General features: G+C 38.0%; 1 protein-coding gene across 1 annotated transcript in view; it reads right to left on the bottom strand.

Moving 5' to 3' along the window:
* Window positions 1-24,276, bottom strand: part of MDN1 (midasin AAA ATPase 1) — a 102,710-nt gene extending 78,434 nt beyond the window's left edge. Inside the window, exons 1-17 of the mRNA XM_057432107.1 lie at window positions 24,121-24,276; window positions 18,313-18,539; window positions 17,478-17,702; window positions 15,867-15,974; window positions 15,595-15,787; window positions 13,175-13,387; window positions 11,789-11,920; window positions 10,081-10,184; window positions 7,857-7,971; window positions 6,499-6,692; window positions 5,383-5,464; window positions 4,605-4,700; window positions 3,482-3,594; window positions 2,779-2,927; window positions 2,627-2,687; window positions 1,888-2,099; window positions 407-510 (exon numbers count right to left, since the gene is read on the bottom strand). Of these exons, the coding sequence (XP_057288090.1) occupies window positions 407-510; window positions 1,888-2,099; window positions 2,627-2,687; window positions 2,779-2,927; window positions 3,482-3,594; window positions 4,605-4,700; window positions 5,383-5,464; window positions 6,499-6,692; window positions 7,857-7,971; window positions 10,081-10,184; window positions 11,789-11,920; window positions 13,175-13,387; window positions 15,595-15,787; window positions 15,867-15,974; window positions 17,478-17,702; window positions 18,313-18,539; window positions 24,121-24,222 (2,430 nt within the window). The 5' untranslated portion in view covers window positions 24,223-24,276. The remainder of the gene's footprint in view (window positions 1-406; window positions 511-1,887; window positions 2,100-2,626; window positions 2,688-2,778; window positions 2,928-3,481; window positions 3,595-4,604; window positions 4,701-5,382; window positions 5,465-6,498; window positions 6,693-7,856; window positions 7,972-10,080; window positions 10,185-11,788; window positions 11,921-13,174; window positions 13,388-15,594; window positions 15,788-15,866; window positions 15,975-17,477; window positions 17,703-18,312; window positions 18,540-24,120) is intronic.
* Between the last annotated feature and the right edge of the window lie 34 nt (window positions 24,277-24,310).

Below are 24,310 nucleotides of genomic sequence, written 5' to 3'. Positions count from 1 at the left end.
CACACTTACAAAACACAACTTCTAGATAAACAGCACAGATTCTTAATATTAAATCCTTCATAGGCATCCCTAGGGAAGAACAAGCCATACTGGAGACTGGTCAAGATGTTTATCTAATCTCATACACTTTAAAAAATGTTATACTGCTGATATTCTTTTTATCATACCAGTCCTAATTCCTATTTTACAGCATTAAATTAATATGTAACAACAAAACATTTTCCCACCCCCCATCTAACAGCCGCCTCCTCAAAGTACCATACTTCATTCCACAAAGTTATCATGGAGCAAGTTTTATTTCACAGCAAGATTCTTGCCAGGAAGTTATTTATATAATACTGATTGCAAAGTCTTTTAAATGCTTCTCCTTATTCTTCCTAGCATCAAAATGCAAATGTCCAAATACCTCAACAAACGCGAAGAGAAGAGCATTTTCTGTCATTTTCATCTGTTGATGAGCATGATTCAGTTTAAGACCAAATGCTTCCCACTTTTCCTTCAGTAGTGAGCCTGAAAGCAAAACAAATTTAAGTTTGTACCATCAGAACAATAGCACCAAAAAAATGTTTAACACCAGTATTTTAATCAAACTGTTTCAAGCACAGAGATACACAAGCAAGCTTGGCTGAGCAACAAAAACATTCAAGTTCTACAGATGACATGCATTAAAAAAACCAAAAATTTGCTGGGGGTTTTGTTTGTTTGTTTTGATTGTTTGTCTGTTTTTTCATTTAGCTGAACACTACTGACATATGGGTACAGGTAATTTGCTATTCATTCCAGCATGTCCTAGCTTAGGAACAAACACTTATGCTGTACTTGGTTCCAGCATGGCTGTTACCACTCTCTTAATTTCCAGTGATAGCTCAGAAAAATAAATCCAAATTCACAAACCTTAGGACAGACAGATTAACAATGAATACTTCAGTATCAGTAAAAACATGCTGCTTATCAGTTATGGCATCATTTACTATTGTGCTCATTTCAGTTATTTGCTTAAAGTCACAGCCTGAGGCATATAAAAAAGCAGCAGCATAATGACTTAAATTGATAGCTTTGCAAGTTACAGATTTCAGTTTGTCTTTATTTTAGGATTGTCAATGATTGAAACAATTTCCCACATTTGTGGGAATTTATCTGCATATTCAGAAGAACCAGTTAAAAAAAGAGAGGAGACGAAGTCCATAACTAAGTTCACTTAGCCCATGCTGAATGAAAGCTACAGGTTCCTACAACTTCACATGTTCAGCAGGTCTAGAACCAGAAATCACACCATGCAAAACAAAGTATCAATACTGCCTCTGTTCCAAATGGGTTGTGAAGTCTAAAGCAAGAAAACCTGTTGTTTGGAGACAAAATCACAATGAAGCAAAGGAAAGTTCTGGGCAATTCAGCATCACGAACAGTGAAACCAATTCATTACTACTCTAAGAGTTGTTACTTTGGGTCTAGTTTATTGTTATTGTTTTGCTTTGTTTTTAAAAGAGGAAATATTTGTGAGATCTAAGAAAGTTCCAGGTCTGAAAGAAAGTATGAATGCATTATGAAGGTGCTGAGGCAGTGGCACAGTTTGCCCAGGGAAGCTGTGGCTGCCCCATCCCTGGCAGTGCTCAAGGCCAGGCTGGATGGGGATTTGAGTAACCTGGTCTGGTGGAAGGTGTCCCTGCCCATGGCAGGAGGATTAGAACTAGATGATTTTTAAGGTCCCTTCCAGTCCAAACCATTAGACTGCATTTTTCAAAACCAGGAGAAAGGATGTAATAAAGGTGCATTAAAAACAAACAAACAAAAAGCAAACAAAGCCTCACAAATTCAGACAAATTCAGCAGTATCTACTCTCTGCAATGGTTAACACTAATGACATGTTTGATCAGTCTGAATTCTCACCAGATGCATTTTCTTTTGCTTCCTTATTAATAGCAGATTTATGAATATGCTGCATTAGTTTTAGCAGATCATGCCAACGTTTCTGCCTGTAGCAGGTCTGAATGTGTCCCAAGAATGTCTGATTTTTCTTCCTAGAGAATGTCTGAGAGAAGAGTTCTTCAAAAGACTCTCGCAGAGGCAGCCAGATCAGCTTGTTATCTACAGGCTTGTAACTGAAGAGAAGCAAAAGAGTCATTACTTATTTGTGACACAGAAAAGGAACTAGCATCTGTGAACTAAAAAAAAAAAATCCAGTTACAACACTATGCACGAAGGAACCCTGGGTTTCCAAGTTTTTTTCTCAAATAATAAAAGAAGTAAAATTGCACATATTTAAATGTACATTTTGAGTCACTTTTGTACAGACAGGACCACCCTGATCAGTATTTTTACTATTACCATTCAGTATTTCCAGTGAATGACAACATATTTATATTGGTTAGTTATTTTTGAAAAGACATTGGGTTGTGCTTTTAAGAGACTTTATCACTTATGGATGTACACACAGATCAGTGAAACTGCCTCTGCTCTTCATGAAGGACAATAAGGTGCCTGCATGTAAAAATGTTTCTTAAGACATTTATGCTCCATGAAACAAACATGTACCTAAACACAACTCTGACAACACAACTACACTTGTGTTAGAAGCTTGTTCTCATACTGCCAATTTGTTAAACTTGGACAACTGTTAATGACTCACCCCCCTAAGAGATCTGCAGTGTCACTTTGTTGGTTCATGTTGACAACCCTCAAACGGCGTCCTTGAAACAAAAATATAAAGCACCATCAACTTGTGGGGTTTCTTTGTTTAAATCATTGTCATGTAAGTTACAGTCTTCACACTTGATTTACCTGTAATATGAGCAAGGTACTGAACAGCTGAGGTTTTGCCAGTTCCTGTTTCACCAACCAAAAGCACAGGCTCTCCTTTGACAACACAAACTGCAAGCTGTTCAATCAATACTGCAGATGGCCGTGTGGCAGCAAAGGTTTGTTTTGCTCTGAAAAAACAAAGGAAACAACTCAAACCCAAGATTTACCAAGGAGCTCATTTGAATTTTTCCTTTATTATTTTTTTAGAGGAATGGTTGAATTTATGATCTTTAATTAAAATTAAAGGTTTGGAAAAAATTAGTTCCAAGATACTCTAATATACTTATTTTTCTCAATATGCAACCTAGGAAAAAAAAATAAAAAAAATCAGGATTTACAAAGAACTTCCTGTCAGTGGAGTTAGTAACACATACTACAAAAATCTCCCTTCACAAAGACAGAGCCATCAAAATCTTATTATGACAGCTGTGAATCCACACTGCTTTAAAGAAAATCCTGTTCAAAAAAGCTGAAAATCTCCATGCTTTGGCTGCAAAAGTATGACACAGACAGCCTTAAAGATACACAAGGTAAAACTCAGATCACAAGAATTCATCACATTTTTCATTAGAGGAGAATGCTCAAGTTGCCTTTTTTAAAAAAAAAAAAGGCTGTGACTTGTAATCTATTCTATTCTACCACCAAATATTTTGATTCATATGGACGCTACAAGATATTCTACCTTTGTACAGTGAGAGCTTGGATTTGCTTCTTCGTTAGATGCACTCTTCCAACAGCGACTTCTTGTTCCTGTACTAGAATTTCCGGTTTATAGAGTTCACAGAAGAACTCCACCTGTGAAGAAAGCATTAACATTTCTAATACTAATGTTGCCTACAACGTCACACTAAGAACACCCATGCTATACTACCGGCATTACTTTGCAGCAAGCTAGTTTTTCATGGTAAGATTTTCTATTTTGCAGGTTTTACATACTCATCACCTGAAACACTGAAGCACCTCAGAAATGTTACTGTCTGTACAAACATATTTCCATTTAATAATTTGGTAATGGGTCTATTTCTTAGCAGGAGGTCTAACCACCACCTCAAAAAAGCCTGAGTGAATACTTCTGTGTAAACAAGGATATTTTGCTACTGTCAGAAGATACTACATTCCTGTACTGGAATAATATAAAGAATGAAGGACAAACAGAAAAATCCATAGAAGTTTCAGGGATTCATCTGTCCAGCCAGCTGGCAGGTTTTTACATCTTTAAAGTAAGAAAGGAGGGAATTTTCTTTGCAATCAAACTTCTACAGTCAGAAATAGCTGACAAAGTAATGATTTAGTTTAACTCAGCCATTTATATCACACACTATTAATATAGAGAGTTACAAGGCTCTAGAGAGGTACTTGATTTTGGAACCAATGATTACAGAACAAGTAGTCAGGAAAATATCTCTAATCTCTTTGTTTAAGTGATTAGGGTTCACTGTAACCATCAAAAAACATACTCTTTACTACTCTGTGCATCTAGCAGCATCATGTGCTTAGGAACCTGAGCTGTTCCAGCTGTGTGATCCTTCTTTTGCATGATAAGACCATCTGCAATCTGCTCTGAAACAGAGCCACTGGAACTTTTGGGGTGAGGTGGGGGGGGTGGGTAGGAACCATAACTAAAAAAAAAAAGAAGGAAAACATAGATCCTGGGATAGCACAGAGAGCAAAAAACGTGTTTGGGACAGAAAAATGGGCATATTTTTCAAGAAAAACAGCAGAACACATTTAAACTCATCACTAAAAAAATTGCAACTTACAGAATATTACCAGTAAGCATCATGTTTAATCATAGCTTAACATACCTTTTTTTTTGAAATGTTTAGTTTACTTCCAATAACATTTGCCATTTTCATTCTGCTCCCTTGGCTGGACAGCATACCTGTGAAACAGTCCAATGCCTGTCAAGGAGAAAACAAACAAACCAGGTTTTTCAATACAAATTCTGTATGATATAGTCTGACAAGCACCATCTTAATCTACATGAGTTTGAATCCAATCCAGCCATAGTAAATAAAATTATTTCATTGCCCAAGGATCAAGTCAAACAATGGAGATCAAGATGTTACAAGAGCTTTTAAATTCTGCAGTGGTTTTCAGTGAAAGCAAAATCTTTCAAGGCCCAGTCACAAAAGTTACTTTTAGATAAACAGACGAAAATAGAGAAGTAAGTAATGTTACAAGACCTGAAAAACTGTTACACCTGAAAAATTCCAAACCTGGAATTTAAGTTGATGCATAAGGAAGTAGGAAAGAAGCCTCATATTACAAGAAAAAGGAGAGATTTCAAAATTTTAACTCTCAGTCATATGCAGTTCTAGCTCAGGTTAGTTAAAATAATGCTGCAGCATGCTGTTTGTATGACAGGAGTACGTCTGGATTGGCTTTCAGCACATTACTGCAAAAAACCTTCCTAGTAGCCATGAATGCCTCCAATAGATGGATCACAAACATTCTAATTACAGTCCAATTGATCCAGATAAAACTAAAGTCCCATCTCACATTCCCAAATAGAGTATTTTAAGATTTGTGAGGCAATGCTAGAGTTTGGGTAAGCAATTTCTGGATCAAGTCTTACCGCACCTCCTGAAAAATATTCACTGCTGTGGTTGAGGAATTACTGTCAAAGTTGTAAGCAATCCTGCTGCACCAATTCAGTAAGTCTCTAAAAAGAAACATGGAAAGAGTTGGTACCATCAAAGCAAAATGCACAGCTCCTTCTTTCAGGTTCAATGTCATCTTCTGGCAATTGTACATTTAGCTGTTGTGTAAGCTGTACATAGGAAGACACATATGTAAATAGGGTGCCAATTCTAAAGAGCAGCTGAGCACATAAACACCAATACTGTTGCTTTCAGATACATTGCTTAGAAACAGATAATACATACTCCATTAAACCTTAAATTTATTATACAACTAAAACCAAGAAAAGCAGCAAGCTTTTCATCCTGAAAGGCACTAGCCCCCCTATTTTTTCAAGATACTGATTTCTTACCTTTTGAAAGATTTTGCTGTTGATAAGAAAAAGCAACAAGTGATTCTTGAAAAACAACTGCTGTTTGAAAATTGGTGGCACTCTTTCGCTTCACAAAAATATTAGGTACTACCCACACCTAGTATTTACCGGCTAATTCACAAAGCACTGCTGGTGACAGAAATTCCATGAGTAGAATTGACATTTTGTATAAGAGGAAGAAATAACTGAACATCAAGCCGCATTTCATCATAAAAATTCTGAAATTAACAGTACATTGCAGATCTGGTTATTTTCAGCCATCTCTAAGTTAGAATGCGGTATCTAATATGAAATTATCTAGATAAGCACATATATACAGTTGCTGAAAATGTTATATAATAGCTATTGTGAGAACATTATACAGTACATTTCAGTTCTTAACTAGAACTGGTATGATGTGTTAAAACAAACTGAGAAGTAATCCATATGGCTTGACAGCAACTCAGTACTACATATGACAAAACCCACACTTTTTCCTTAAAAAAAGTATAGCAAATAAGAAGTCCTAAGTATTTCAGACTGAAATTTTAAAAGATACTTCAAGTTTTCCAGTTTTTATGAAATTTCAGTTATTCAAACTTCTATCACTATTAAAAAAGAAATTCAGAAAATAACAAAGATAGAGCCTTTCATTTCTGCATCTACCTAAATTTCCTCCTAATAAATATGTAAGAAAAGACAACCTTAGAGATAGTTCTCGCCCTTCCAGATTTGGTTTCTTATTTTCTGATCTTGATTCTGGTGAATCTTCTGGTACGTGCCTGGAACCAGAAGCACTGATTTCTGATGCCTGATACTTGTCTCCCGTCAGGTGAATGTAAATGTCTAGCAAGTGATCAGTTACAAGAGCAAGGTTGGGGTATCTCCTTTGAAGAACCTAAGGGTGAACATCAAACAAAATAAATCTTTAGCATGGGAAACATCAAACCCGCAGAATTTAATAGGATACATTTCAACAGATACTCAATAACAAGCTGCACAAAACCACTGCCTTGGAATCTCTCATCTGAAGAAAATAAAGAGTTATTGTGACTGGCGTAGTATTGATTTGGGTGCCAAAAGTGAATCTTGCCAACTCTACTCCATTTAATACATCTGCACAAATGCCAACACCAAGAACAAAAGGTACATTCAATTGTATCTTAAATAATGATCATACAACTTTACAACTGATAACCAAAGTTCTTACCTCCTGTCCTTTCTATGACTGATTTTTTTTTAAGCATTCACATTATCTATTCACTGTGCTGATAAAGACACATTAAAAGGCTAATTTTTCTTCTGTGATTCCTTTCAGCTCAGTTCTCTCCACTAAATCTTGCTAACCAAAATTATTGCTTCAGAAAATCAGCTTTTCACAGATAAAGACCAGGAACACTGGCACTACCCTGCCAGACTGACTTTAAAGATTAACCAGAAGGACATGAACCTATTTTCAAGACAAGCACGTGAGTGTTTTCTACCACTGTCTCTTCTACTACTACAGAATCTTACAATATTTCATTTATATACTTCCGTGACTTGAGCTACAAAGTTACAAAAAAAAAGAACAGAAAGAATCTAGTGGTAAGTAGCACATTTAGCACCAAAGTTTCCTTTTTTTCTTAAGGTTTTAACAGCCAAGTTCCACTTCATTATTCATCCTTTCTGGATGTCATTTTCAACATGAGTTCAGCTAGATGCTAACAAAAGATATCAACTACAAATAACATTTTCTATTGACAACTGACTATTTTCCATCTTAAAGCTTCAGGATTAGAGTAAGCTCATTTTTTTATTTTTCTCCCTGTTTTTAAATCCCTGTGGCCTACAAAATGGCAAAGCAATTTGATTCTTAGACCCATTCAAAGTGGAACTGTGTTTGCCAAGGCAAGCTTCAGGAATCTTTGTCCAATTCACTTCAAAGGATAAATCTGAAATTATAAGGGTGTATTGTAGTACTTGGAGATAAAAATAATGATCAAATTTATTACTGGGAACATTTACTACTCTTAACTGAAACAGTTATCCACATGTTACAATACAGCAACACACACCATACCTCCTTGAGTTCTCCTTTGCTCATGTTATCCAAATGTATTTTGGTCCAATATTTGTCCAAAAGAGCAGCATGGCTGCTTTGCTGCCTGTACCAACCTCCACCACAACTGAATATCCTAAATCAAAACAACATGAAGAAACACACGATACTGTGGAACTCTGCATTTTCAGAGCATTCCTGTGCAAAGAATGTGTTATATACCTCTGCTACAGCATAACACACGTGCATAGATCATGCAATGTTTGCCACGGTAAGGTCATGCACCCTACCATGTGTATCTCTGCTTTTCAAATAATCTGTTCTTTTATCACAGTGTTTTTCCCCCTGTAGTGCAAAATCTCCCCAGGGATACTTGGAGAAAGATGACTGACAATAAGTTAAGTCTATCAGAAGAACCATACAGAATCCTTTGTTAGGAGAAGAGTAACGCTTTGTTAGGAGAGGAGCTTGACAGAATTGGCCTGGGAATTATCTTGCACAGATCCTAAAGGATCTGTACTCTACTGCAGATGCAGGAAAAGCACCTCCAGTCTCTGCCCCCTTCACAGTGTTTCCCGATTATTTGTTTAATTCTTTATGCTCAGAGTCCTTTCCGTCATTTTTTGTCCACTCTGTTTTTGTTTTCCTGCGTAAATAACTATGCAGCCGTGTATTATACCCACTGTGGAAGTAGCCTTGCACGTGCAAATCATGAGATACTGGATTGTAGTTTGTTTTTTTTGTTGTGGGTTTGGGGTGGTTTGGGGGGGGGGGGGGGGGGTGATTCATTAGTGTTTGGTTTGGTTTTTTCTAAATAACATTCCACTGCTGTAAACTGCAACAATTTAATGTGCCTAAAAGAAACTATAATTTGCTACTATAAAAACTGTTCACCAATGTGCTGGTTTTGGTTGGGATAGAGTTATTTTCTTCATAGCAGCTAGTACAGGGCTATGTTTTGGATTTGTGCTGGACAGTGTTGATAATACAGAGATGTTTTCCCTACTGCTTAGCCCTGCTTACAAAGTCAAGGCCTTTTTTGCTCCTCACACCAGCCCAACCAGTGAGTAGCCTGGCACTGTAGAAGAGGCGGGGAGGTGATACAGCCAGGACATCTGATCCCAGCTGACCCAAGGTATATCTCATACCATATGGTGTTATGCTCAGCATACAAAGCTGGGGAAAGAAGGACAGGGAGGGAAGGGCACTTGGAGTGATGGCGTTTGTCTTCCCAAGGAATGTGTGTGATAGAACCCTGCCTTCCTGGAGATGGCAGAACACCTGCCTGCCCATGGGAAGTAGTAAGCAAATTCCTTGGTTTTCTTTACCTGTTAAATTGTCTTTATATCAACCCACGAGTTTTCTCACTCTTCTGATTCTCTCCCCCATCCCACCGGGGAGGAGTGAGTGAGCAGCTGTGTGAGGCTTTAGTTGCCAGCTGCGGTTAAACCATAACAACCAAATATACAGAAGAAGAAAAATTAGGAGTTGAGGAAACCAAAAGAAAGCTGAATCCAAAAAGACTCAACCCCAGAGAAAAAAAAGAAAAAATAAAAAAAATTGATCAGATAAACCAAAGAAAAGAACAAATTTATAGAAAGAAAACAAAAGCAGAAAAATCTGTTACAGGCTTTGAAGTAAACTACAAACTATGTGAAAACTATGTAACCATTCCCCTTCCAGATATCCTAGCCTTTAATCTTGATACAATATGACATTTTGACATCTGAGGCATAGGCCACTACACAGGGAAACCATCAGGGAGAATACCTTAAATCTTTTTCTGTTTAGAAAACAGAATTAAAAAAATATCTTCAAGGAATACATGTATACAGCTTTTCAAGGAGGTAAAGGACATAAAAGGAAAAAGGAAAAAAAACCCCAAACTCAAACCACAACCAAATCCCCCAAAAATAATCATTCAGTAGTCAGACTACCAACTAACTCAAGATCAGCAAAACTAAGAAATATTTTACACAGGTGCTGTTACAACCAGCAAGCCAAGACAACTTGTGAATTTCAATCATAGAACCTTTTTCACACAGTTATTCCCAAGAGTGACATTTTGTTTTGGTGATGGGTTGGTTGTGCAAGTGAAAAAATTCCCCTTCACAATTTCTATGGCTTCTACTCCTTGTTAAAGGAAATTGCTAAAATACTCCTGCCCAAGCACCTCACGGTTCCTGGTTTTGATTTAAAAAGAGGATATCCATACTCTTAACCTCATTTAGTTTTACAAGCCTACCTCCTGGTCGCAAAAAACTGGAATCCCGATGCTACTTTTAAACAGTCACCACGACCAGGAATCAGCAACTCTTTTTTTTCCAAAAGAGGAATCAGCACAGAGATCTGGAGAAGAGAATAGATAAAACAATTTTTTTTTGTCAAACTGGAACAGACAGCACACCCATCCATGCTCATTTCACACTTGAGCTGCTAGAACATTTCTGCTGAGCACTACTACATTGTCAGTAACTACAGTTCTCACAGATTGCACTTCCAAGTGATGCTAACAAGAACTGCAGAGTCCCCAGCAGTGGAAGTCACAAGTGTAATGTTTACCTATCTTCATTGAATCATAGAATCATTTGGGTGGAAGGGACCTTAAAAATCAACTAGTTCCAATCCCCACGGACAGGGACACCTTCCACTAGACCAAGTGGCCCAAAGCCCCATGTATCTTTCTTCCGTATTCAAATTTAATGAGGAGAATGGAAATGATGGGCTCTACACTGCAAGTCTAGATCAAAACTATTTATTTTGAATTGTCAAATGAATTACTAAACACTTCTGTTTCAGAATCCTTATTTTCTTTATCTGCCCAAACACAGATGACCTGCATCTCAAAGATGTCATTCTCAATCATCAAGACTTTTCAGTGCATACCCTGCTACCCCCAGGAGAATTTTGTATCTAAACAATCTACCCTTCCATACAGAAGCATAGTAACAATGTTGGAAGGACAAAATGGGAAGTAAGACCACAATGATCCCTCAGCACAGAGGGAGGCAAGCATGGAGGCTGTGATATGGAGAAAGAAGACTGGATGCATGCAGGGATGACCTGAAGAAAGGGGGAGATGAATGCAGGATGCTACTCAGGGTATGCTTATGATGAGTGCAATGAGCCGAGTCCACAAAAGCAAAGAAGTGCATGACCCTCCGGCAGTGAAAAACTGTCTACTATATACAAGCAGTATTTCTTGGCTTTCTTATAAATTCCCTGTATTTCAGAAGACTAAAACCCAATAAACAAGCTGTCAGGTTATTTAGCCACACAAAGGATGTTTTAACAGATATGAAAGAAAACAACTATCTGCAGAATGTCCAGCAGGCCTATATAGCAAAACATCTCTATGGCATTGTTCTTGCTGAAGACATGCTTTGTAGCGGCCATTACTTGAAAAGGGAAGGATGACTGTCCAGCTAGTCATTCCGGAACTGTATACAGGAAATCTGTTAAAACTTATACTGCTTAATGTAACAATACATTTTTAATAGCCAAGCCAGTGGTGAGAAATGCATAATAAAAAACAAAAAAAATAAGGCAAAACAAAAAAAAAACCTCCCACATAACAAAACACTAAAAAACCCACAACTTATTAACAGAACCACCCTAATACAGTGACAATATCCTGTGGTGTTTTGGGCCACATTTGCTTTCAAATATTAAAACATGATTCAAAAGGCACATAGCTCATTATCAGTGTCAACTCAAATTTTCATAGTGAAATTTGGCATCAGTGACAGTGCCATGACTACACTAAAACAATCACAAAAACTAATGCGGTGTGCTAATGTGTGAATGCAGACAGACAGGTTAATTCTTTCTAATCCCTTTTAAAGGGGCAGTATTTTCAGCATGTAGCTGCAAAACTCAGGGTGATTAGACTCCAAAACCTGCTAGTATGGGCCTTAAGACCAGTACCTTACAACAAACATGAACCTACATACCACATCCAGAGGAGCATAATCAATGTCCTCCAGAAGTATCCAATGACCCTTGGTAACAGCTTGTGTCAAGGTTCCAGGCTGCCATACAAACTCCCCTGGTACATCTGTACAGCGATACATGCCAAGGAGTGTCTATGATGGAAACAATCAGTAAATTAGAGACCTGCTCATTGCATCTTTTAAAAACTCAGAGTGAAAACTTACAAAAATGACTGAATTTGTTATGTAACACTTACTCGGCCTCCACTTTACTAAAAATCCATCTGGTAATCAGTCCCCAGCATTACACATTTTTAATTGTGGAAAAAAAACAAAAGTTTCACCCCTCCACAACTACAATAATCTAACTGAAACACAGTAAATAAAATGATCCAGGTAACTGAGAGTGAATTTACAACAGCTGTGCCACCATAATTAACTATCAACAGTGCAACATACAAAGCTGTATTGCACTGAACTTTATTTTACATTTTTGAGAAATCTGTGACTAAGCTAGCAAGAGGAATTGTAAAGCAAGTTACTTAGATACAAAATCTGTCAAGTGCCGTTTCTCTGTTAAGTTCTAACCTCCACATTTAAATATTCCATAAATAAATAAGTTAATGCTTTCACTGCTACGTATTTTGTAGCTTGAACTTTATCACTTTTTCTTAATATAAAATCTTAATATGAAAAAATACTCTTGTGGAGAACACTTGTGAGATGGTGAAATCAGATCTTCTACACAAGAAGGTGTTTATGCATGTTCATAAAAAACTTCAGATGACACTACTGGAAGGTACTAACCACTTTGAAAAACTAAATTGAGCCAACAACAGAAATCAATTCTAGCTCAAAAATTACATATGCAAAACCAGAAGAATGTGAAATTATCTTCACCTCTGGTTTTATTTCTACAGGTAGAACTAGATCACCATTATGGAAGTGCAAGTGTCTTCAACATCACAGGACCTTACTTCATCTCAGCTTTACCACAAAAAAATTTGAATCAGAGTAAACTAATATTAGCTCAGTTGAACTGAAATAGAATTGTCCATACAAGCCTTTGGCACCAGACTGAGTAATTTTAGAATCCTCTTCTCCCCTGACAATTTTTTTTTAAATAATATATATATAAACAAAAAATAGGGCTCTTCCACATAGAAAAACTCTGATAAAACAACATGAATGAAAACAGATACAGCAAAATTATGCACAGAATTTTTTAAACCTACTGAAGCTTAACTGTGACTGCTCTTCATATTTATTTATTCTCAACAGTAAGAACAACAACTCCAGCATTGGGGTTGTGGGGTCTTTGAGCAAAAAGTTAAACATTATTTTCTTAGGAAAGTAAGTCCATGCTTTAAGTAAAGATTATATCTGACCATCCACTTCATCAGTTACCTTACTATCAGTCTGATCCCCAAGCTGGACTTTCAAAATATGAGGAGGCTTTGCTCTTCCTGTGACAGCTGCTAAGTATTCTATTAAAGAAGTTTTGCCACATCCTATTGGTCCTTCTAATAGAACAGGAGTCTGATATGCTACAGCAATAGCAAGGTTTTGAAGATTCGTGAAGGCAGATTCAACCAAAACAAAATGGCTGGTGACACTTTCCTGTTCAAACATAAAATTTGAGTTATTACACTAAAATTGTTACTTTTTTGTTTTTACAGGCTGTACAACACAGAACAATTAGGAAAAGTGAGTATGACAACTCGAAAATTTTGGCCTTCGGATCTGTCAACACATATCAAATAAAATAAAGGATTCTAAAGTGGTATTTAATGACAGATATTAAAATAGATTTAATCGAAAACCTTTTATAGGTGAAATACTTAATAAAGTATATGTACAATTTGTTCCCAAAGGGAGTTCATACTAAGTTGTCAGTACAGACATAGTAACTATTCAATCATAACACATGTCAATCAAATACAATTTGCAATATAAGTGAAATAAAATCATCAGAACGGATCCAAATGACAGGACAAATCAAACAGCAGTTAGAATGAGATGATGTAAGTATGAATACTAACTGTTATATTTACTTCTTTCTGCACAGGCAGATCAAACTCAGAGCATGAAAAAAGAAAAGAGGTAAATTCAGTAACATCTTTATTTTTTTCAAAATGCAATGAATGTAATTTATTGAATGGTAATTAATCAGTGTTACAGATACTCTCCAAATATTGTGACTCTTCTACAGTCACCTATATACCAGCATATGGAAAAAAAATTAGTGCTTTCCTGCCAAAATGCCCAGAGAAAGGAAAACAAGAGTATATACTACACCAAAAAAGCCATTTTGAATTTAAGTTTGGTCTTTTCAGGTACAGTTTCATGTACTTCTCTGGTAACAATGCTAGTTCTTAAGAGTACCTGCTTTCCCTCACATTTTGCCCCTACTTCTTCATCAGACCTCCTCAGCTATAACAGGAACCTCTCCAGCATAACTTGAACTACAGTGTATACCAGATCAGTGAAATACCTGCGTGGTTATTAAAAAAAAATAAAAGCATGCATTTTTTGGAAGTTCTCTTCTCCCTTATAGGGAAAGGGTATCCTTTCACAGCAATGCAGTTTAAAGTATGGCCTAGGCTCAGCACAGCTGCAGCAGCTATGACGCTGGCACAGGAGTAAGAATCTCGTTAAAGAGCTCTACAGTTTCCCCTGCTGCAATGAAGTTCAAACCACACCCTAAATCCTATAAAAAAGCTAGAATACAGTAAAATCAACTGCAGAAGTTTGGGGGAGGGTAGAAGAAGGAATTGAGGAAGAAATTCCTCTTTCCTTGTTTCTGCTGTTACCGAAATTCTGGACATAAGAAGTCTTCATTCATTTCTTTGTAGATCAGTGACACAAAACTAAACAGCTCAGCTAAAATTGTACCTAAATGAGAAAACCAGTAAAGAATACTGGCTGCAGCTACAAAGAACCTAAACAGCTCAAAATGAACAGCATCTCAAGAGAAAAAAGGTTAAATTTTGTTTGTTCAAAAATACTGTTTGCTCCTAAAACTGTAAGGCACTACATTCTGCATTACACTTCACTCAAGTGGAGAAAGTAACAGGGGACGTTTAGACTGAATATAAGGAGGAAATTCTTTCCTGTTAGGGTGGTCAGGCACTGGAATAGGTAGCCCAGGGAGGTTGTGAATGCTCCATCCCTGGCAGTGTTCAAGACCAGGCCTTGGGTGATATGGTTTAGTGTGAGGTGTCCCTGCCCATGGCAGGGGGGTTGGAACTAGATAATCTTAAGGTCCTTTCCAACGCTAACTATTCTATGATTCTATAAGTAACCTCTTACTTCCTTTCCCCTTTTTCTGCCTTCTCAATGAGTAAGTAGCAGCCTTGCTTCAGAGAAAAACTGAGAATATATTTGGAGAAAGGCTGTTTATAATATGTCTGTATAGTACAAAAACTTACTTCCTGCAGGTAAAAGCAACTGTATCAGATCCTAGCTTTACTCAGCTATCAAATATCACCCTAACTTGAATTGGAGATACTATGTAAGGCTGAATAATCTTCTGTAGTTTGTTTGCAAGAACCATTACACGAAGATAAAGTTAACACCGCTTCTACCTCTTCAACGCTTCATTCCACTACAAAGCTTCTTTGCAGTGTCTACATTATGCAGTGCTAGCACACATCAGGAAAACTAAAGATACACACATTACCTGTAATATCTTAATACCATTTAAGCAAGGCAAAAGTCAGTTCACCAAATTTAGGGATTCTTAAAAATAAATAAATAAATAAATAAATAAATAAATAAATAAATAAATAAATAAAAAGGTACACACTTAAGCCTGGGTTACACACCTGCTCTTCAGAAATATGCTGCAGCCTTGGCAGCACAATACCACATACAGCTACTACATTTGCAGAGAGGTCGCCCGACACTATATGTCCTTGTGTGTATTGCAGTTCTTTCTCCTTTTGCCAAAATGAGGAGTCTGGATTGGCCAAAACAAGGGCTTGCTCCACATTCTCCAGCTGAGATTCTTCTAGAAGCCTGTGAAATCCATATTTATTAACTCAATTGAAAGCCACAAACAAAACCAAATAGTGTTCAAGATGTTAAAAGTTCTTACTTTAGTCTGAAATGTATCAACTCCTCGGGACTGAATATCTTCTTCAGGAAAGATAATTTATGCTCATCATTCATGCATGTAACCAGAGCAAGACAGTTTGAAGTATACCTAAAAATTATATTTAGAACAAAACATGTCAAAACATAGTCTTAAGAAATCGAGTTTGACAACTCGCAATTGCAAAATAAAATATCAAGTTTGGAAAAAAATGCAGAAAACTTTCTTCGTAGAAATTATTTTAGTGACCATTCTTTACGATTAAAGAAACAGAACTGAGAAAAGCCATTCTACCATGGCATACTTTATCGTTTATACACCAACTAGCTAAGCTGTCTCTGAAAGACTGAATGATCAATAGAAACACAGTAAAGGAGAGCATTTTCCCAAGTAAATGGAGGTTAACATATCAGACAATGAAAATGAAGTTTTCTTTGCCTGATTTTTTTAGTTCTCCTCCTACCACTTCCTTTCAAAATTGCTTTCTATTCCATGCTATTTCTAAAATAACTCTTAACACAATGACTTGAAGACTCGGTGCCAAAAGAAGCCAACGACTCCCACTGTAGTTGTGTTGCAACAAATGAACATTTAATACAAATCATAAAAATTTCATTATCATAGCACTGGTTTTACCTTCCAAGAAATAAAGCTTTCAATGAGGTTGGTGTGGTGGTGGGAGCTGTCAGAAGAAGGTTGGTTCAGGACAAAATCTAAAAGTCCACTGATTCACTTACTTATTAGCTGAACACCACATAAACCCATTTCAGTCAATGAATCAGAAATTCTATTTCTTTTTCTAAGACTATCTAAGTGTATGTCATCCTGAAGAGCCTCATAAATGGCTGATAAGATTTCACAACACTCTAGGCCCTGCCTTTCCTAAATTATACACCTTATTTCAAAATTGTGTGTTACAAACATAATTCTGAATTTATGTGGGTTTTTTTAATGAAGACTATTAGAGACCTTTTCTTAAATAAATATAAGGCACTATCAATACTACTACTAACATAAATAAGGTAGATCATGTGACTAGGTTGAAGCCCTGCAGGCAGACACTTAATATAAAACATCTGATCAAACCCACATGCAAAGTCTGCAACAATGCCAATGAGAAAGCTTAGCTTAAACCAAGCTTTACAGTACCCAAGACATCAATATACAAGCAGTAGAAAAAAAAAAAACAACTCACTAGTAGTGTATCAGTGCAAAATAGCATTATATACTATTGTAATGTAAATTGAAGTGACAGTAGATTAATGTCTACTTTTTTCTTGGATAACATGCTAGAATGCATGCAGCATACCCAAAGGCTTACAGTAGAGGTGAAGTGATGAACTCATCATCTCCCATTGGGTAAGCTAAAGTTACCTGAAAAGATTCTCCAGACCACAGCTTTAAGCATGACTAAGAGCCAGGCCAAGTTTCACCCTGTGACAGATTGCTACAGCTTTCAAAACATCAGGTAAGAAGCACATGTACAGATACCATCAGTACAGATTTTTCTGGTATTATTTGAAGATTTTTCTACTTGCGTTTGAACACAGTTAAAGACAATCTAAGATAGAGATACATCTTTTCAATGGAAAAGATCTGGGGGTATTAACTTACCAACGGACTAAAGTGTCATGACTCCTTAGGAGTGGAATACACACACTCCAGTCCCACAGTTCTCGGAAAACAGATTGCTCCTTCTGTAAAAATCTATAGGCTGCCTCCATGAGGTCCCGTAACTTCATTCGTCTGCGCCCATATCGGACTGTGTTTGCATCTGAGCTCTCCAGGAAAAGCCTTTGGAAAACTGGTGATGTAGTTTTAAAATATCTTAAAGCAAATCTTTAGAAAAAAAGAGAGAGAGAAAAAGATGGAACACAGACATCTAAGCCAGAAGAAAGGAAAATAACCACTAATAAAAGTGTCAGAACAGAGGTCCCAAGACTGCCATTGACAGCATACTGAGAACTAAGGCCTATGTTTGACTTTGTCTGCACTTGGGACAGACAACTACTTCAGCAGTCAGCTGACAACACACTTTACCTTACAAAAAATCATTGCTTCATTGTCAAGGGGAAGTGTCCTGCCTTTGTTGAAATCACTTTGCTCTTGTTTTCTGAAAAAGTAATACTGATTCCTTCTTATGTAAATTTGTATTCTACTGGCCCACAGGTCTAATCTTAAATGCAGAAATTTTGGTTGTGAACAATTCTCACATATTTTGCTCTGCTTTTGATCATCAAGATGAAAATCATGTTAGATCTTACAACGCAATTTAATCTAAATAAGCTGTCTTTAAGACTTGTGTTTTCTAAATAATTATTTCAATTCAAAACACATTTGTCATGTGAGACAATCCAAACTATATCACCACCTCTCTTCACCAGTGAACACTGACAGGCACATGCTCCTTATGTTCAAACACTGCACAACGGGACACTACATTACTCACGGCAAAACATCAGGGTGGTCAGCAACCAGCTTGCTCATTGCTACACACAGCCTTTCATGTTGATCATGGTTGATTTGGCCACCAGCTTTAATGGCTTCTGCATTTCTTTCCAACAAATCCAACAAGATTGGCCGAACTTGACGGCCCAGCAATAGAGTACATTCTTTATCCAATAATAACTGCGCTAAAGCATCAAGGATGAATTGCCGATCCTGCTGAGTCCAAATCTAGGGGAATGGAAGGCAAGAACAGGTTAAACGGGCAATGATTTTGACTTTTAACTTCAGAATTATTCATGCCGAATTCACAGTGAATTTTACAGACCAAATCTTTCTGAAATCAGAAGGGAGCCCAAAATTCCCAGTGGAAGTACTTACTTGATAAAGCTCTCCATAACGAAAAAATAGGGAAACAGAATGAGTAACATGCAGAATGACACACTAAATAAGAATTACAATAAAGTCCAAAATTCCTAAACTGTATTTTACAGCTAAGAGATAAAGTGAATTACTTGAAGAAAAAAATGGGGAAAATGTTATAACAACTAATGTATCTTTGTTAACAGAATTCCCATGGTCTCAGCAGCTCGGTCTCACAAGAGCCATAAAACCTTTGAGAATTTGAGATTTTAAAAAAGTGAGTTGTATCACGTTCACCATCTCTTTCTGAAAAATCAATCATGATCACAGCTTTGTTTCTGATAGCAATCAGAGAGAGAAATGCTCTTGACAACAAGCAGCATGTATCTGCAGTTTGAAGTTGAGATTTTTTTTTTCCTACTCTTATATAAAAATGGTCCTTTAGTGCAAACCAAAATATTGTACTTTAGAATAGATGGAAAACATTCACATCTCCTAGGAAAACAAATTTTAAAAAAGACCAAACACAACCCCCCACACATAAAACCACTCCCTCACATCCCCCCCAACATTCCTAAATGTGTTACTGAAGAACAACAACTCATTTCTTGTGTCTTATGCTTAAATTTCTCTGGGTTTTGAGCTCATATTTTTACCCAAGCATCAGTTGGATCACTTTGTGATATTTAGCATATAATGTCATATAAATAATCTTGATTTGTATTGGGATTATGAATTTGCACCATGTTGGTTTTGCTCTTCACTTTGACGGCCCACTCTCCTCTCCCTTGCCAAGTGAACCCTTTTCCTACCAAGAAGATTTTGTCTTTCTCAGCAAGGTCGCAAATAAATACAGCTAGGTAAGGCAGCTTTCCAAACCAACCAAGCACTTGCTAAACTGCTACAGAAACATTCTATGATTCAGGCAGGCTTTCATTTCAGCAACACTTGCAGCCCATTTCTGCTTCACATAGACTTTTGTTACTTTTGCTCCTGGTCCTGCAGATGGAACAGTTTCATTGTTACAAGATAAATAGACTGAAGAGGTACTACACACTGCCTTTCAAATGGTGACCTTCTCAGGTTATACCACTGTCAACATCCTTCTAGAATACATGTGTGCTTGCTCAAGTTCCTAGACATCCATTCCCTAACAGCACCTAAGAAATAAGGGAAACTGCAGTCCATACACTACAAACATCAAAACCATCCCATCAGCTGCAAGCAGTTTCTTACATACTTTGTGTTTATTTTCACCAAACTCGAGCTTATCTTCCTCTCATATGCCAGAGCAACATCAAAAATATTTTTTTAAAAGGAGCTGAAGGTTTGCATTCATCACAGAGCAAGATACTGTTCATAACAGGGCATCAGATTTTGAGTAGCAACATGAATGACAGGCTGCTGAAAGGCAGCATGGCTCAAAAGAACTGGAGACAAACTCCACTGACAAATACATGAAGTATATATTTGAAATCAGTTACATCTCTGGCTACCCAAACAAGGCACAACCAGGGGTGCTTAATTTATTAACCAGAGCTTTTAACATCAAATAAACAGTTAAAAATAAAATAGAAAATAAATAATGTGGCTCTGTAAAATTCTGTAGTTACGTGACTACTGTACAACAATTGTACTCCCCATTATCAATTTTGAGAGAGCAAGCAGATTTTTAATCAGTGTGCATAGTACTCTTAGGACATATAAAACTGTTCAAAAATCACAGTGGCAACATTCTCATACTACAAAGGAACCGTCTGCTTGGTTTCTAAGCCTTTCAGAGTCTAAATTAAAAATCCGTGGAAAAAAAGAATACTGTCAAAGGGTTTGCTAACTAAAGGTGGCTCTGTGAAATACCCAACTTCCTCACTCAATAGCAAACAACATCTGATCTGAAAGCATTTAATTCTAGTGTTCTAATCTAGGATAGTAAATCCATACCCACAGTTCCAAACTGCTGCTTTAAGAAAGCATCACAAAAGAATGTCCCTCCAAATACAGAATATATACACACTGTGTATTAATAATGAAAGAGACATTAAAGACAAGCACAGCTAGGAGTGAGACCTGGAGTCAAACATGATCCCAGCTGCTCCTCTAGCAGCACTTTGCATCTCCTTCCCAGCCTGCACAGTACATCGCAAGGTACACAGTGCTCACAAGATGCAGAAATCTTTATCAACAACCAGCTTAATCTAAACACCAAGATTACTAAGAGAAAGGGTCATGGCAAGGAACAATCTGGGCCCACATGAACACCTCATTTCTGACAGTGGCTCAGAGGTGCTTCCACAGAACCTTACACCATACAGAGATTTAACAGTGGGAGGGCATAAGGGCTACATGTAGGAAATCTGTCTTCTTATCCAACACAAGAACACATGTTCTTGGCTCCACTGCATCACGCAACAGGTCTATGGTTATATGCCTGTGCAGCAATCGATTTGGCAAGATGATCCAAGTTTATCCTTCTTCCAGTCTTCCACTGCATGAGAAAGTTGAACAGATTTTCCACATCAGCACACTAACTGGGTTCAGGATAAAAGTGATAGAAAGGCGTGGCCTGGCCTTGGGAACAGGCAAAAAGAAAACAGAGTAGGACTGCTGTCTGATTCAGTAGCATAAAGCAAAACATGAGCCTGACCTCTCCCTGTAACCCACATATTTCAAGGAAGAAAAAAAGTCAATTAAAAAGGCAGGGGGGTATGCAGACTCACAAGAACAAGATAGCTTCAACTACCTCCAAAGCAAGGTAGGGCTTCCTACTCCTCCTCAACACATTGCATTTGATAAAGTTGGACAGACTGTTCCCTCAAGAACAGTGATAACATTCTCTCTGACTTTGTATCAGTGTATTTATTAACATACCATTTTCCCAAGAATCACAGCTCTTCAAAAATTAGACACTGAAAGATGAGAATACACTCCAAGATGAAACAAAAGTATGATATACCTTCCCTTATTTATAATGCTACATGATGTAATGCCTAATTAATCTTTCAAATAAAAAGCAGATGTCACATTTTTGGAAAATAAATCACAGTCTGCCTTAGTTGCCAGGATGTTAGGACATTTTTCTTGCAGCCAGTCAGAAGGTGGGTGAATTTGGGAAAGCTAGGTCACCCCTTTTTTCCTGCATTTATTAAAGTAAAGGCACCTCTCAACATCAAATGCTAAGACTGAAGGGCTATGAATAAGAAATTGGAGTTATTATTAAAACAGTTTTTGAATTTTTGCTGCTGCACAGGAAAATGAAAGGGGAAATGAAGGCTGCCAAGCTAAAACACCAACAGAACTGGAGATCCAGAATGGCGTGCACAAGATCTCCAATTTCTTAAGACGGTTCCGCAGATAAAAACAGAGGAAATATCCAAAAGGGTCGGGGCTTTTTTAGTTTATATCTTTCCATATATGCATGGTGGCAGATGTGAAGGGCAGAAATAAACAAGGTTGCTCTAAAGTTCCATTCCTACTAGCATTTTAACTTTCACATTAGTGAACTCCTCTACTGAAACTGCGCCATCACAGGGAGCCAAAATGAATGCATTTGCACAAAGTCTGCATTTGGAATTCTATGCAAGAAAACGTTCTGATACAATCAGATCTTTGGTAACACACAGAACCAAAAGCACATTCCAGCAGTTCGGAATTCTACATTGATATTGCTTATACAGTTTTCTTAATTTTTATATATATATTAATTAAAAAAGGCAGGAAAAAAAAAAGACTAGTTTAGAGAGCTTTTCATCCCATTTCCCTCATTAAGAGCACAGAAATTTGCTCAGTCGTTGTGGAGTTAACAGTATACAAATACACGGAAATGGCTCTATTCTTATTCCATACTGAAGCACAGGGAACAAGATCTTCCATCACCACATGAATGGTGCCTTAATATGAATCTCAAAAGACTGTTCCATACTTAGCACTTGTGGGCAAATTCCATTCCATTCCTGGATGCTGAAGTCACCAGTTGAAGCGCAGCTGAAGCTAAAGAGCACAGAGTTTTCTAGATTTCCAGAATTTAGAACATACATACTTACATACAAAGCAACTGGTAAGAAATCAGGAAATGACGACTGGAACCAGTTGCTGGTTAGCAGCAAGATAAGCCCAGCATACCTGTAGCTTCCAAGCTTGGAAATAGCAGTGCCATTTTCAAAAGAACATGTCACTGTTCTTTAATGTGCTGTTCCAGACCCCATATATATATATAATCCCTTTTCAGTAACTTCCACTTAGTGAGACTTTTAAACCTTAAGTATATCTCAAAACAGTCACCAGAAGGGAAAGGGTGCACTCTCTTCTCCAGTCTCAGGTCCCAGGTGACTCACTTCTGGTTCACCACTCCGTCTGTCTGCTACAACACATATTTGCATTATTCCCATCTCTATTTCTCAGCTGTTTCATTACCTTGAATAGCAGCTCTTCATCACTGCTTCCCACCAATTAGCATCAACTCTCCAACACAGGGATATATATTCATGTAGATTTTACCTTGATCCTATGATTTGTAGTGACAGAAGGAAAAAGCCATCTGTCTACCAACAGAGAACCTTGACTACCCATATAAAAGGCTTCCCTAACCATAACTAAGAGGTAGTAATTCAGACAATATTTTGTAAAAGATAGACTTTTCATCTTCAAACAACTGAGCCATTTCCTAGACAAAGAGAAATATGGATTTTGATCCCCAAAGCGCGTATACGGCTTAGGGGCTTCAAAAGCTCTATCATGAAAAGTATTAATAATGTAACATTTGACGCGCTGATATTCTGTTATTATGTGTCTTCCAGTGTTTCAGAGACATAAATGAGCTGGGCTCAAGTCTCCTATAAAGCAGGCATGCTTTTCACATTTAGGGTAGCCAAAGCATTAAAACAGTGAAAACAGAACACAATTCCAGCATCACTGTGATGAAGAAAAGGACGCAAAACCTAGAAAATCCAGCCCCTGTCTTTTTAACCCACAGGCTGTTTTAATGCAAATAGCAGCAAGGCAACATGCTGCAGTTATAGGACTACATGCTGCCCTGGTGCTCGTTAACAACATACCATCTCTCATTAGCATGCTTTCAGAGTCACCTTAACACACTAGAGATGTTAACTGCGGGGCAAAACGCCTGCTCGGGAGGCGGGACAGACGCGGCTCCGGGGGCAGGAGAAAACCTGCCTCACAGAGCTCCGCTCCCACAACCCTGGAAGGGGCCAGCAAGGGAAGAAACCGCAACAAGCACACACGGAAAGTAAGAAAGAGAAAGAGGGGAGCGAGCGGCGAGCTGCTCCCGCGGAGCCGCCCCGCCGGCCGCCCGAGAGCGTGAGGGGTCTCCGGGTGGAATTCACAGAGCTGCCGGGAGGAGATGGCGGCGAGGAGGAGTGGGGGCGCGTCCCCTTCCCTCCTCAGCGGCCCCTGTGAGACCCGCCCGAAGGGAGGGAGGCGGGCGCCCGCTCACCTGTTTCGCCAGGAACCTGCTCAGCTCCGCACTGCTCTTCTCGCTCCTGCGCGCCACCAGCTGCAGCGGCCCCGCCAGACAGAACCGCAGGTCCGCCGCCATCCTCCTGCTACCGCCGCTGCTGCGCCGCTTGGGCGCGGGCAGAGCTGAGGGGAGCAGCGGCAGGGGTACGCGCCAGCCGCCGGCAGCA

Source organism: Pezoporus wallicus, unplaced genomic scaffold, assembly GCF_028554395.1.
Source record: "Pezoporus wallicus isolate ANWC-B61680 ecotype Strahan unplaced genomic scaffold, APGP_CSIRO_Pwel_v1 contig_4847, whole genome shotgun sequence".
Lineage (NCBI taxonomy): Eukaryota > Metazoa > Chordata > Aves > Psittaciformes > Psittacidae > Pezoporus > Pezoporus wallicus.
Note: the sequence above shows the minus strand (reverse complement) of the source record. Positions and strands in the feature narration are given on the sequence as shown.